The 15776-nt window shown below is 39.4% G+C and overlaps 1 protein-coding gene across 2 annotated transcripts in view; it reads right to left on the bottom strand.

The window, feature by feature from the left end:
• GXYLT1 (glucoside xylosyltransferase 1) overlaps positions 1–414 on the bottom strand; it is a 35829-nt gene extending 35415 nt beyond the window's left edge. The window contains exon 1 of one of the 2 annotated variants that reach the window (XM_050901244.1): positions 197–414. In XM_050901244.1, coding sequence (XP_050757201.1) covers positions 197–414 — 218 coding nt within the window. The remainder of the gene's footprint in view (positions 1–196) is intronic. The other variant, XM_050901253.1, reaches the window with a different exon arrangement.
• Positions 415–15776: the final 15362 nt, after the last annotated feature.

Here is a 15776-nt window from a genome sequence, read left to right as displayed (position 1 = left end):
CGCCGGCCAAGCGGAGCAGCCGCGAGAGCGCTGCCGGCCGGCACCGAGCAGCCGGGGGCGCCCGCGGCCCCCGCGGGGGGCGAGGGAGGGCGGCCAGCGCGCTCCCGCGCCTCCCCGGCCCTCCCCGCAGGAATGCGGAGCGAACCACCGCCCGCCCGCGCCCCCGCCTCCCCCGCCCGGCCCCCGCGCCCCGTACCTGCCGGCCCCCGCCTCGCCTCGGCCCGCGCTCCCCGCCGCCGCCCAGCCGCCGCCTGCCTGCCGCCGGGCGCCGGGCGCGGCGGGGTCTCGGGCCTGCCGCTCCCGGCCGCCGCCGGGCTCCTGCTCCAGCGAGAGGGCCAGCTGGCTGAAGCCGTAGAGCAGCGAGCAGACGCCGCAGCCCAGGCACAGCAGCGCCACCCGCGCGAACCGCCGCATCCTCCCGCGCCGGCCCCGGCAGCGGCGCCAGGCGGCGGCCGGGGCCCAACCGGCAGCGCGAACCCCAACGGACGCGGCGGCGGCGGCGCGAGCCCCGGCATGCGAGGGGCGGGGCCGAGCGGGGGGCAGGGCCGAGCGGGCGGGGGCGGGGCGAGCCCTGAGGCGCCCGGAGGGAGCCAGGTGCCGCCGGCGCGGCGGGGCGGGGCGGGGCGGGCCTCAGGGGGCGGGGCGGTGTCGTAGTGGCGGCTACAGATCGGCGTTGAATTGTCTCAAACGTGAAAAAATCTGGAAGTCCCCTTTCACCGCTGCAGATAGCCCGGGGGCGGGCAGGGAGCCCCGGGGGCGCCGCTGCCCTGCTCCCCTCAGGGGTGCCGCCTGGGCCTGGTCCCCTGGGGAGGGCCCGGGAGAAGCTGCTTGCCTCCACCGGGGCCCCTGTGGTCAGCCTGCTCTCGCCGCCCGCTCAGACCTCCGGAAGATGCATCCCTAGGAAGAAATCGAGAGAAGGAATGTCCCAGGGAGAGGCAGGGACCAGTCTTGACAAACTAGAAGTCTGCAGGCTCAGCACGCAGGCTTGTGTCTTGCCTTGTCTTCATTACGGGCAAAAGTGAGGCCAAAGCCCCCTGAAAACGACACTTTTTTCCCCCACGCTCAAGGTTTCTGTTGTGGTATCTTTGACTTTCCCGTGCAAAAGTTTCACAACTGCCTCTTCACCAGGATACTCCCTCGCGTTCGTTAGGCAGCTGGGGTTACGCAGGCGTCCGTTCTCCTTGTAGAGACACAATCTGAGCGTGCAAATCGTTTTGGACTCCGGCCCCCTTCCCTCCTCCGGCCTTGGCACACAGGCGACTGCACAGCACCCTCGCCCGGGGAGCCGATCCCAGCTGGGTGTTGGGCCGGGTGGATGTGGGGCCGGAGAAGCCTGGCGAGCTGGACCTGAAGGATTCATTTGTGGTCACTAACAAAGAGAGGGTTATCTTGACTCACCAAGTCATGCTTCTGGAGAACAAGAAGTAGGTCTGGGAAGCGGCGCACTGGGGAAGAAGAAATAATAGGTGTGCATCCTGCTAGACAGGGGGAATATCGGTCGGGTTTCAGCTGAATCCAATACAGTATCGCATCCCCTCTCTCTGGCCCAGTCTGCTGAGCAAAGGCCTAACGGCCTAACCTGCTATTGCCAAGGTAAGTGTTTTAAAGTCATCAGTCAGTGCTCCTCTCTCAGCTCCTGACGTTGGTTTAAAAAAAAGGACAAATTTGAAATAATTCTGCTTTCTTTTTTGTCCTTGCAGTGCATTTGGCTCACATTTTCTCTACGGACTGGAAACATCCTTTTTTAAAATAAGCAATGATATCCCCACTTAATCACATGAATTCAGGACCCTGCATTTTAAGAAAAATGCCAATATGATTTACAATAAAGCTTAAAAAAATAGTTCTGTTGTAGATTCTGGGGCCTGAGGGTGTATATCATACGTGAATGCCCATAAAACCTGAACCGTAGCATACTGCTGCTCTTGGCTGTGTTCAAAAGAAGGGGGAAAGCAGAATGCCAGCTGGCAACTCTAGTAGCTGGAAGAGAAGTAATGCCAAAATTGTTCATCACCTCTTCCTCAAAACAAAAGTAGAAATGAGGAAAAAAGGTGGCTCTCAAAAAATACTGGATACTCAGCCATGTTTGCAGTGCAGATACCAGGATGATTACTAAGAGATACAAGCAGGGAAATTGAGACTGAGAAAAGAAGAAGTAGAATCCAAGAGAAGGAACCAGGGAGGATAAGGAGCAATGATGAGAATTCAGGGTCAAAGATGGCAGGGTGATGATGGGAGAGTCATAGATGAAATGGGGGAGCATTTGTAAAAAGGACTCTCTAGAAAGAATTTGCTTAAAGAAGTAAGGGAAATTTATGTTAGTGAGATCCATGTGCTGGCGTGCATCACAGAAAGAACCAGCTCCGAAAGTGCCGCTCAAAGTCTTCGCTGGGCTTTCTGCCCCTCTGTTTTCTGTTCCTCCATGCTTTCTGCCACAACGGATGAAACCCCCGTTCAGCTTTCCTGAATTTGTGTTTGCGCTCAAAACCTGGCTCATTGCTCTCATTGCATATCTGCCTGCCGACCTGTGTCATGAATTTGCTCACTGTCCCATTTCACAACCGCTTACATATACTATCAAGTCCATATGGCAGGGAATAAGTAGCATAGCAATATGAGAGTCAGAATAGAGAGATACAATGGAGTATTTACTGACAGGGAGCATAAAAGTGAAGACCAGTTAGTCCCTACTGAGGTGTGACACTTGCCTTTTATATTGAAGAGTGTTCCAGTCAGGGAAAATGAGGTCTGAAGAGTGTTATTGAGGGACCAAGAATGAATGTGGCAGCTGGGCAGCAATAATGCTGTCATGCTTCAGAAGAAGAAAGTATATTCTTAGATGAGAAAAGAAGAAATAAGGAGTGCTAAAGAGAGATGACATACGGATAAAAAAAAAATTTTTGAATTATCAGTCATACCATTTCCCAAGTAGGAATTTACAGGATTCTCTTCATTCAGTGCTGTCCAATAATGCCTGAATAATTAATGAGTGAAAATGTATCTGCAGTGCTCTAAAAATATAACTGAGGCAAGGTCAGAGAGAAAGTTAGTATCTTTTGTTAAGGTATCTGATGCTATGGGGGAGAAAAAAACAGATAAATTTACACACACACAAGCCTTTTTTCACACTGCAATATTTGTCCATTTAATCGATCTGTCAGTTGGTCTGATAAAAGATAAAATGCTTCTCACTACAAACTCGGCCTGGTGAATAACAAAGATAAGCAAAAGTGAGACTGAAATGTCATACCTAGGTTGTATCACTGAGAAAAAACACCATCAGATGGTATCCAATTAGCTAATTCAGCTTTTAAAATCCTTTAAAGAGAAATAATTATGTGTCTTTATTACTCACCATAAACAGTTAATGAACAATATATAACATTTTATGCTATAACATTTGCTAGTCTTTAATAAACTTAAAACATGAAGAGGTACAAGCAGATGCAAGGTTCTCTCCATTTATTACCAATTTTAAATCTTGAAATCCTTTTCTTGGCTGGAATTTAGTTACTTAGCCATGGTAACTTTTGTATCTTTAGGATTCAGTTCCATTTACTATGTCCAGAAAATAGCTGAAATCCAGAAAACAGTAATCTTAGTGAACTACAGATGTTAAATAAGTAGTTAGGACAATTGATTTGTTAAAAGAATCAGCATCTTATACTTCTGCAAGTGTGTTCAAGGGTCATAACAGTGGTTACTGTGTGCCAGAAAATGAAACCAAAATTCTAACAACTCGTTAGATCAAGACATAAATCAGATCAACTTTAAAAAAAAGAATTATTCACAATTATGGAAGGGGATTATCTGATGCAACAGAGAGAACAAAGAGAGAAATCAATTTCCACTCCAACTTTCTGCTAATTTAAAAAAAAAGTCCTAATCAGATGCATTTGTATCATTCCCTCTGGTTTTGTTCTTTCAGGAAGTTGAACCATTAGTTAAGTTGGCCAAGCAATAAGATTTTGTGCTGACAGATTTGTGTCAATGCTGCCTCGTGTGCAGACCAGTTAAGGGTTTTTCAAAGGCAAAGACATTTTCCTTGATGTTCACGTGCCCTTTCGTACAACCTGCAGTGTCAACACTTTGCTATGATAGATTGCAAGGTTGGGTAAGCAAGGGGAAACTGCTTTACTACCATGTGTTGTGCATATGGTATCATCAGACTTCTCGGTGCAATGTCCCTTTTCTGTTGCTGCCAGACATCATTTTTCTTTCCTTCTAATTTTTAAGACAAGGACTTAGTTTGGTACAACTGCCTTCCACTCTTACTCTACCTACTCTTCAAATTTCCCTACATCTGCACCCAATGTATAAAAATGTTAATAAAAATTCTCAAAGTCAATTTTTATCGATGAGCAAAATATTATTGCCTTCCCCCATTCCTTCCCTTTTTAGCTTTCAATGTTTTGCATTGTAGTGTGTGTTTAACCTATTTAGACTATAAGCAGGAGCTTACAGTATTTTGCAATTACTCTTTGTATCACCAATATACACACCTAAGGACAATAGTACACAAAATTAAGTAAGCTGCATTGTAAGCAGTTTGGGAAGGGGTGTGATACTTTGCAAAATTCCTAGTTTCTTCTAATTTGAATCAACTATTTCTTCATCAATAGTACAATTTACTTCAAAATTTATTTAATGGATCCTCTGGCAACAGTTGTAAGTTATTAAACAGTAGAGAGTCAAAATATTTGTATCATTCCTCTTAAGAAAGTTCAACTTCTGTGTCCTAAATAAATAAATATGCATCTACATATGTAGACTTGCACAATTTTTGCAATTTTTGCCTCTACTACATTAAAAAAGCAGAAAGAGTAATTTCTAGGAGCATAAAGAGAATTTTTTTTATCTCTTTTTCTTTATTTGTAATTTTTTTTTTTTTCTGTAAAGATTTCTAAATATGGAGCTCCAAAACATCAGTTCAAAGGAGATTCTCAGTGTTGGGCTTTTGTTTTTTTGCCTTATCTAAAATTCTCCAGGGACCATACCTGGCATGGGTATTTGTGTTTAAAGTACTCCTGGAATGGGTCAAAGCAAGCTTATCTACTTATCCAAACATGTACCATGTACAAAAATATAGAAATAAGGCAAGCAGGCCTGGCTTTTGTTTGTTTGTTTGTTTCTTCATATATAACCAAACTCAAGTTTAAAAGTCCTTACCTTGTCCTGCTGTTGTTTGCTACAGCATCAAGTGCTTTGAGTCCCCTGACACCCAGGATCAGGGTCTTTAAATTTCTACAATACATCATCATGTTTTTCTTGTAATGGAATAAATATTTACTAACAGTAATCATACACAATAGCAACTTTGCATTATGGCTTGAAAGTTTGATTTTTAAGATGAAGGACATCAGCTGATCTGAAAGTAATCCTGTAAGGTATTTTCTACCTTTTCCATTTCACAGTAACAGTGCTGACTCTAGGCAGTGAATTTAATGCTACTTGTAGTAAGTATGCTCATCCTACTCACTTTTTTGAAGACCCTTAGAAAGAATGCATTAGCTCATGAGATCCTCAGACCACAGGCTGAAAACCACTGCTTTTTTTTAGTTTATTTTTTCATATTTGATGCAAAAACTTCATGCATTTTATGTATTTATTATTTCCAAGTGCAAAAAGCCTGCATGGCTAAGAGAGTGAAACTGCATCTAGCAAACAGCTAAAATGGGGAAAAAAAAAAAGTTAGATGACAACTGCCAGCTGCCTTCATAAGAGGAAACAGAGGTTTAGGAGAGTTGTCAGGGACACTGAGAGCCATTCGGCGATGCAAGCCAGATGATACACTGGAGGCAGTGAGCCAGGTAGCTAGTTGCCCCTATTTCGAAACAGCAGCATAGCCTGGAATGGAAAAGATGAGATGGCCGTTCAATAAGGAGAGGTTTTGGAAAGCAGTCAGTCAGTCAAACCAGGTGAAGAGTTGATTTACTTTGTCAATTTCTAGCAAGCCCACTTGCTATTTTACTGTTTTATTTTGTTTGTCTGTACTCTGCTATTGCTCCCTGGTCCACTTCAAGTAGGGTTTAACATTGTAAACTGATGTAGAGACACGTCAAGGATAGAGAAATGAAGTCTTAATGTTTGTCTCTCCACATCTTTTTCTCTAAGGGTTGCTTTATTTCCGTAATTACTAATTCAAACACCAGATTAGAGCGGTCAAATGTGCTAGCTGTTTAAAGCATTTAGTGCTTGAATTATCAGGAAGAAGAGATAAGACATCAATATTTTCTTTTGTACTGAATGCTCCTTTTAAAACTGAATAGAACGGCCAGATAACAGACAAACGCCTAAGGTACGTAACAGGCTTAGGTACCTCGTATCCTTATACTTGGTCAACAGTCTTTGTCACGTGTGAACTTCACAGAAGTAACTACGGTGAGCAGTCAGCTTACCTTGCACAGTCCTGTGCCACTCCCTGGAGTGTGCAGACATTATAGTGATTTATCTAAGGTGTCCTTAGAATTGTGTTCTCAAACTATTCCACTGCATGAGTGGCAGCAGAGTCGGTGAGTAGTTGGGATATTGTGTTGCACCGAACTTCGAGCCTGAAACATCTAAGATAACTTAGATTAATGCTGCTGACTCATGACTGCACTTACACATTACTGAGCCTTCCTTCACCCATCTTTTATCTGTAACTTTAGAAAGATTCTTTTTTTTTTACTCTTTTATTTTTTTTCAGGTCAAGAAAGGGTAAAATAAAATTGGACACTGTCCTAAGCTATCTCCAGGCACCAGGCCCATAGTGGAATGCTGTGATCTCCCATGGCTGCCAAAACATTTGTGTGGAATTTAAGACATTTGTTTTGATCTTCAGACCCGTAATTGTGTAGCAGACTTACCGAACAGTCAACAGAGGAAAGAAATGAATAGAAGGGTGATAGAAGGGCTTTACAGCTTGCTCTCCTCTTTTGAATTCCTTCTGTTCTTCTAAAATAGACGAGTAAGTAGACTAAATTAGACTCCCTTAATTAGTGACAATAGCCCCATTCTGGTATCTGATGCCAATTTAGTCTCGTACAAGTCAGTATTTCTGCTAGTACCAAACTTGGTAGTTATGTCAACAGTTTGCTACCACTCACTGCCTGCACTTTGGGATCTCTGCCCAACACTTAAAGGGTGGCACTAAAGCATTCTGCACCTGAGGATGTATCAGCCTCACACCTTGCCTCCTTGGAGTGAGGATGAGTTTTCATACTCATGGCCAACACTTCAGTCACCTGCTACACAAATGGGAAACTCCGACGGTCTTTACAAGGGAACCAGCTTCTTTCAAGAATGCCTTGTAGGATCTTAGCCTCACACTGCAAAGCAACACAAATGACAAACAATTCAGAAATTGAACACTGGAACTGTGTATGGCTTGAAGATAACTTGAGACAACCCACACAGACCATTTTTTTAGAACCTGTTTTAGTAACAAAGAGTATTTGTATATACAATGAGATGAAGCCTTTGACAAAGCCTTCTTCTCAAGCTTCTCGCCTCAGTTGTTACTTTAATTTGCAAGCATAGATGCTTTCATAGTTTCTTGCCTCAGAAGCAGTACTCCCAGGAGTATCTCAACTTCCATCATAGCCAAAAGGGGTAATGAATCAGCTGTGCCAATAAATTAGCAGAGGCCTCTGGGCATTTTGAGATCAAATTCCCTAACTGCTGTTTATCCCCAAATTGCCCACTTGTATTTCTTGCACTTTTTCCTAGACAGTACAAATAACACATTCAGAGAAGGGTTCTGAACAATTTAATAATTTTATTTACCATCTTATTTATCATAACACACCCTAAGCATCACCACTGCCAGTCAAGGTTGAATATAGTGCACCCACAATAGTTTCCACCAAAAGTACTTTCTTGTTGGATTGTTCACAGGCAAGAAGTATTAATTTATTCCTGGGGAAGGCATTTCAATATGTGTCACTATTCTGGGCTTCAAACACAACTATTTATGCTCATCTGAAACCAACTGTATGTTATCAAACAATGTGAAATAACTACAGAGCTGTTCATTTTTAAACAATTACATTATCATTAATTGTGTAGCATTTATTCTGGGAAAAAAAATCTTTGCACTGTGATTCCTACTGTTTCTTTCTTTCCAGACACTTCCCCTCAGCTTTTCTGCCAAGCTTTTAGAATTTTAAGTTGTTTAATAATGTCTTTGAATTGAGGTCAGGAAGAGGTCAGTTTAAGGCAGTGTCCTAAGTTACTATACACTTGGCTAAATGCAATGTATTGTCATGTTTATTTAAAGGAGTGCTTAATTGGAATTGAACATAGTTTATCAGACAGAAAATTTGAGGCATCTCGTGATGCAAACTGTATTTTCTGACTGCTACACAGAGACCTTTTAAGTATAGACCAATATACTGGTTATGTTTTTCTTAGAGTACCTTTAGAATTTTTATAATAAATTTGTATGTATTAAAAAATTACAACCACACACAATCTTTTGTTCACGGAGATGTTTATTTTTGTCTTCAATGTTTGTAGGGAATACGATTTCACTACAAAAGTGTCTCAGAGAAACTCCATTCAAAGTCTAGGCTTAAGAATGAAGGGAAAATATACTTTCAGCTGTACCAGTCCTGAGCAAAGTTTAAAAAAAAAATAAAAAAAAAATCCTCTAGAGATAGGAAGCAGCACCAATAAAACCAGAGGGCCTCTTACTGATATCTGCTCATGCTTTCTTTTCTGCTTGAGAATAGGTAAAAACTTAGGTAGGAAGAATTACTTTATTAGAATGTGGACCTAAGATTCACAGTCCCAATCTCTCACCAAATACCACGCATTCTTTTACAGTTAGAGTTCAGGGCCTCAGTTTTACTTTCCATTAAGTAGTCAGGACTGCTAACAGCAAGACTGTTGCCCCCATGGTCTAACATTTTCTCTTACTTAAATTGGTAAATAAATATTTATTTAATATACTTCTTTTAATAAATATTTATTTCCTATCAATATCAAGTTCCTGAAAAGTTACATTGTTCTTAGAAGTATACTACTCATAGCAGTTATAAAACTTCTGATAACATCAGGTCTCAAAATAATTCAAGTGGCTTACATTCTGTCTCTTGTTCTTTCAGTGAAAGGATTTCAAGCCATTGGTAACACTCAGTACTTAATAGTTGGTTTATCCAGGACATTCAGATTCAATCTGACAAAGTAAATACTTCTAAGAGTCAGAACAGAAAAGGCACTTACTCATTTTGGGGAAGACACCTGGCAGGTAAGATTTTTATTTTCAAAATAACAAGCCCTTTTTCTGACAATAAAATCCTTAAAAACCACTGTTGGATAAACATAAACACTATGAATAAAACCAACTTACATACCCCTTCCCAAGAAAGGTAATACTGTCCTTGATTGAGAAACCGAGAAGTGTGAAAGCATCCAGAAATACTCAGAAGTTTTATTCACTTCTGTGATATTCCAGTAGGCTATCACAGGTGACTAGAAGAAAAAAGCTCCTCCAAAGAATGTATGTTTTACAAACTGAAAGCCTCAGAAATTTCTGGACTGTTTCTTATTAGGTACTTGTATCAGCAATAAAATAGAAGATTCTAGTGTTATAACCAGGAACATCACCTTGGTTACAACTGATAACCTGTGACTCCATCCAGAGGAGTAAATCTTTTATCAGACTTCCTTTCAATTGAACCATTGCCTCAGTGATGCTCTGTATAAGGCACTTAGTAAATTTTAAGAGCATCTGACAGTGCTGTTGGTAGTTTTGATTTGTTTGTGAGGATGCTCTACCAATACTTCAAGATTAACGGGCTAAGGTGTGGAATAATCACTGAAAACAGCTGTATGAACTACTGGCCACAAAACTCTTCAGAAGCCACATCCATTCTAGTCTGGGTTCTTACTACCCTTTCAACATAAAGTTATCCTTTTTCTGGTAGTCCAGGAATTAGACCCTTTAAAATTGGGTACTGTCTAAATGTACAACAGGAATTTATTTTGTTCCTGACTAGCTCTTTAATCAAAACTTCTACCCTTTCAATGAATGACCTGTATCCAAGAGTGAAATGTTCATGGTATTTACTATTAAATTCATAAAACCCTACATCTATCTTTAGGCCAAAGTCACTGAACCAACAGGTATCAAGAATTATAAAGCAACACACACCTGTAAGAAGTGTGAGATGCTGCCTACTTCCAATACAGTACACAGAGAAAGGAATACTAAACACACAACAAAGCCATTATATAGTGGCTTTTCTAGGTATTATTCTGAAAATACATTTTCTTTGTTCTTTCCCCCCCTTATCCTCTGTCTTTTTGTTGGACTGAGGGTTTTTGAAGGTGTTTGACATTTTAGAAACAGAAGCTGCCTACTCGGAATTTCTGTAGGAAAGCTGAGAAAGCGCTCAGTATCTGTGCATGCTCCTCAGATCTCCTTCTCCAGCTGGCACAGAGAGCGTTTTCTTGCACCTTTCAAAAAGCCTCCAGGTACTGCAAGTTACTTGGCAACATTATGCCTCCATCAGTTGGAAAGCATTTTGCTTATTTTTCCATGTTTGGAAGCCTCCCAGCAATGGAATCAGACCAGTTGCAGAAATACAGATATGAAGACCAGTAATTGGCATCCCAGAATGCCAGCTACCTCAGCCAGAATGCCTGAATGGTACAGGATCAGTGTAAATTTGCTCAGCAAGAATCTGTTCAGTAAGTCAATTATATAGAAACAAGGACAATGGTGACAAAATTGATAATGACCTCTAAGCTCCACATACCATTGTTGGTCTTACAGAAACCAAGACATAGTTGAAGAACTGGGAACAGCAGTGAAATTCCCCACTTACAAAAGCAGGCATAATAAATCATTTCAAACTCACTGCATCCACTTATACTATAGATGTACTTTAAAAAAAATAAAGAAAAGAGAGAAGGAATCAGAATGTGTTTCCTTCAGAGGTGGGAGTAGTGATACTCAATAAATACATGTAACCTTAAGAGATTTCCCTTGCTGAGATTAATTCATAGCTGAAGGCTGTTACAGTAAGAGATGATCAGTCAGATGGCAGATTTTCTTGCTCAGAGATCTGTGCCGTCAGGAACTGGGCTTGGCATTGAAGCATTTTGATTTATTCTGTGTAAAGAAGGATCAGCTTGAAATAGATTATTCATGGATGGTAGTTATATATTAGATGCATATAAATAGCAAATCAGATCTCTGTATTCCCAAAGTGGGTATTCAGAAAGTAGAATCGGCCTGACCACTCACTCATCTTAACTAACAAATGCTAAGTGATTGAACAACTCCATCCTTTTCTAGTGACAAAGTACCTGCGACTGCCTTTGAACCAAACAGAATTTGTAGTTTGTAGAATCTAGTGAGCTTGGGAAGGGGGTAAAGAGCCAAATTTCATTAGCCCTGGCTACATCTATGTCCTTCTTCTGTATACTTTTGCTTCTTTGTACCGAAGAGGAAAATTATGAGCACATGGTTAGCAGGTTATCAAAAAATAGATTAATACTCTCTTTTCCTCACTTGTCTTCTCAACAACCCCATTGTAAATTAGAGCTCCATTGGTCTAAAGCCACATTTCTTAAAATCTTAAAGTTTAAGAGAGCTTGTTCACTTTGCAAGCACTTTGACTAAGATCAGTATATATACACAGAGAACAGTAATTAAAGATTACACTTTTCCAAGTGGCCTAGATCCTGAAAATGTAGCCTTGAAGGGCTTCTTGCTCAGATATTCCTACCTCTGTCAAGATATGCCATACTTTCCACAAAATAATTAACATTTGGGAATTATTCTTTAAATTACTGTTACTGGAACAGTATTTTTTCTGGTGGCAGTTTTCTTTTTAAAACACAAGGCATGATTAGATAATGTTACCATTTTGTCTTTTACAAACCCCAAATGGTACAGCAATCTCTTGTAATCATTGGTAGCAATACTCATTTGAGCTATGGAATATGCTTTTGCCCTTCATCTTCCACGTTTAACTCCTTAGAAGTACAGCTAAAACTTCCTGTGCCCATTAAACTGCCTGCTCTTAAAATCCCCTGTGTCAGTGGACAGAGCAAGTTCTTTCAGATGACTTTTGTCTGTTTCCCATAATAAAAGGGGCAAGATTAGGATCAAAAACATCTCCTGAGGGATTAAGTATTATACAGTGGTGGTTCATTTTAATTAATTTTCACCGATACAGTTAAACAGAAGCTGTAAACAGCTTCTGCATTACTAAGACTCTAGGATCTGAAGCTAATGTATTTGTTCGCTGCATTTTCTTTCACTGTTTGAATCCAATGGTATAATTTAGGCGGGGGGGGATGACGGGGACATCTGAACTCCTAGGCCTTGTTCATAGACATATCACAATCTTCTGGCCTAATGTCTTAGGTAAGTCACTTAAACATCACTTGCTGTTGGATAATACCATTTACTAGCAAGTGTGCAGCTATCCATTGCTGTTGCACTATTTGCTCCATTCTAGACAGGAAGTTACAGTAATTTCTGTAAAGCATTGATTTGTAATTAACTTGTGAAGTACTTTTCTGATTTTAATTAGTATTTAAAACCTGTTAATTCTTATTAAAACATGGGTTCTTCTTTAGATGTCAAACTAAGCTCAATATCTGATTGTTGTCTTAGACAAATCTCTTAAGTCTCTTTTAACAGTTTCCTCCTCTTGTTAAAACTTTGACAGTACAAAAGAAAACCAACTGAGTTTTCTCAGTTTGACTGATTTTACTGTACGGTTTTTGCTAGTTTGTGAAGTTACACCCTTTCAAATTGAGGCTGCTTTGACATAAGTCGGGGCATAATTTCAGGTAAGAAAAACCTTTGAAAGCTCAAACTGTACTTCCAGCACACCCAAATCTTAACATTAAGATAGATGTACGCATTTGCAAAGTATCATATTTGACTGGTCCACTAGCCAAAACCAGCATTAACTTTTTATCTTACCTATCTTATTCCTGAGTAAGAACAGGCCAAATTTACTACAAGTATAGCACTTGCTGCTGCCTTTGGAGAAATTAAATTAAATTGCATTTCTATTTCCATATAGTTTCTGATATTTGAAAGGAAGTATACCCACACTCCCTAGTAGGGAGCAGAGTCAAATAAAGGCATGTGACAGAAAAAAACCAAGCAGATACAGTTAAAGAACCCTGGCTGTACATAAAAAGTACACAATAGACAGTTCCATGCCAAATCCATCCTGTATAACAAAAGTATAATCAATCGGCATAATGTGGGAAACTGTCAGGCTTTTGAGACAGGAAAGAGAAAAATTAAAGAATCTAAGAAGCAGAGCCATACACTTGTGTCAAGTTTAGAAGACCTGCCTGAACACTACAGTGAACTGGTGGAAGCAAATTATAAAAACTATTCTATCTTGCACGGCTACCTAAAAATGTGCTATCCGTAATATTAAAAAAAGTAAAGTGCACAAATTATAAAATCAAATGATTTTTGAGATTTTACAATCTATGCCCCAAAACATCAAATATCTAGAGAAACATATAATAGGTTAAAACTTCAGTCATAGTCTTAATCTCAAGACTTTTAACACCAAGAATTTTAAAATTTTTAATGTAATTTATTTTTTTTACTGCTACTTCTGTTAGAATCAAGATTTTATATGGCATAAGTTAACCTGCTACTATGTACAACTTTTGTTTATCTCCAGTATGTAGACTTAAATTCAGGAAAAAAAGAGGATCATAGTCTACAACTGTGTATTTGTTCTTTTCCTTATACCACCTATGATTAGTGGCAAAGTTAGGAAGATAAGAGACTGAATTATTATACACTTTATGAATGAACTATTTATACTTCATTTTCCCCCATTTCTCCCTGCTTTTCCTTTCTGAAACCAGACAACTGATCAGCACATAAAGGAACTCATTTACATGGAACACTATCACACTTGTCTTTGTTGGGTCACCATTTCATGAACAACCCAGGATGTATGGCTGTTGAAGACTGGTGCATATATAGGTTTAACAAATAACAGTTCTTATGCAGAGAGCAGTCACAGAGAAAAATAGCTAATCAAAACACATTACAACATTAAATTTTCACTTTTTATAAATGGAGTAAAGATGCTTTTAAATATATTTACAGTTAGAAAAAGGACTTAGGATTACTACAAGTCAAAATTATTTAGAAGTTATGAAAGTGAAGTTCATTTAAATTATAACATTATGAACAGAGTCAAATGCCATATTCTACTTAGAATTTGTCTACTCCGCTGTCAGTATTGTCACATCCCTTTAATCACAAACAGGCAAAAATTATCTTAACTTTGTTTAATGCCAAAACAGGCATCATTGCAATGTAAACACTGGCAACGTAATAGTTCAGTTAAAACCACCACAGCTCAGTTTTTAGATCCTAGCTGACTTGTGTTGTATCTGTGGTTAGAAATTGCTTTTCTATGTCTTATTCCATAAAGAACAGTGAGACTTTCCTGCATTCTCTTTGAGTATAACCATACTTGTACCACATTTTTGAGATTATTCTCTAGAGACAGTTGAATCATAGTAAAATCCACTCCATCCTCCCTTCCTTCCAAACCAAATGGCTACTTATTTCCGAAGATACAAAGAGACCTCTTGTTGGCAGTGCTGGGTGGTTTATTCACATAAAGTTAAATGAAAATACGCTTCCCATTTAGTGAACTACTGGTAATAGATTATTATTTGTTTGCAAGGAATTCTGAAATGTGTTAGCATTCATTACATTTTAAATTAGAAACACATTCCATAAAACATCTTGCGATGAGATTTGCTATCATTAAACTGCTTACTTTAAACAGTTTCAGTTCTCTTGTAATCCATTACATCAGTATATTCTGCAAATAGTTCCACCTAAAAATAAAATATAAAAAAATAAAGTTGAGAAGCATGTATTTTTCTTTTAAAAACTAGTGTATGTTATTCTGAACACCAGCCCAGCCCCAAAAATATTTAGGAACCTTAAAATGCATTGTTTTACAGATACTAAGATTTGGCCAGGTAATGGCAATGAACAGACATCCTATTTAGTAAGATAAAGCAGAATACATAATAAACAGGTCAGTAGTTATCCATCTGAAATAGCCTATAATTAACATTTGATGTCTAAAAAGTTTAAACAGCAACACCAAGGAATGAGGTATGTATGTTCTCAGATATCACATCAGACTTTCATTTTATGCAACTAACTGTATTTCACAACTAGCATCTTACAAAATAGAACAGTACCATTGTGCCTGTAGAAGTACTGCATTAAAAACAGAAAAATACATTACTACAAGAAACCACCAAACATCACAATTGTCAGGGGCTACAAAAATCCATTGTTTTAGCTGTTAAGAAGACATATCGTACGTTGGTAATAATTTGGGGCTGGATTCACTACCAAGAAGGTCCATCCAACTTTTACATGGGCTTAAAAATATATATACTTTGAATGAAAAAGAAAAGAATCACAGGAGTGTAAGTGGACTACCTCACTAAAAGGAGCTAAATGGACTTTTGTACTGAACCTGAATCTATAATTTAAAATCTATACATGGATTGTATGTGTGTATCAAAACACTTATTGGTTGTAAACAAAAATGCAAAATCTGTATTCACAAAAATATTTTATTGGTAATTTTACATCATACTAGATGGGATTGTAAATAGTTCTGCTCTGTATCAGTATATTGCTAAGTGTGTAAATGTTGACAGTTTATGCCATTAAGTAGGGTACTGAGTTTTTTCATATGACTTATGACATAATATATTCTAATAGGCCAAATCAATATTAAAGAAATTGA

The sequence above is a fragment of the Gymnogyps californianus genome, chromosome 1 (genome assembly GCF_018139145.2).
Source record: "Gymnogyps californianus isolate 813 chromosome 1, ASM1813914v2, whole genome shotgun sequence".
Classification (NCBI taxonomy): domain Eukaryota; kingdom Metazoa; phylum Chordata; class Aves; order Accipitriformes; family Cathartidae; genus Gymnogyps; species Gymnogyps californianus.
The sequence above is the reverse complement of the archived record's forward strand: the minus strand, read 5'-3'. Positions and strand labels throughout refer to the sequence as shown.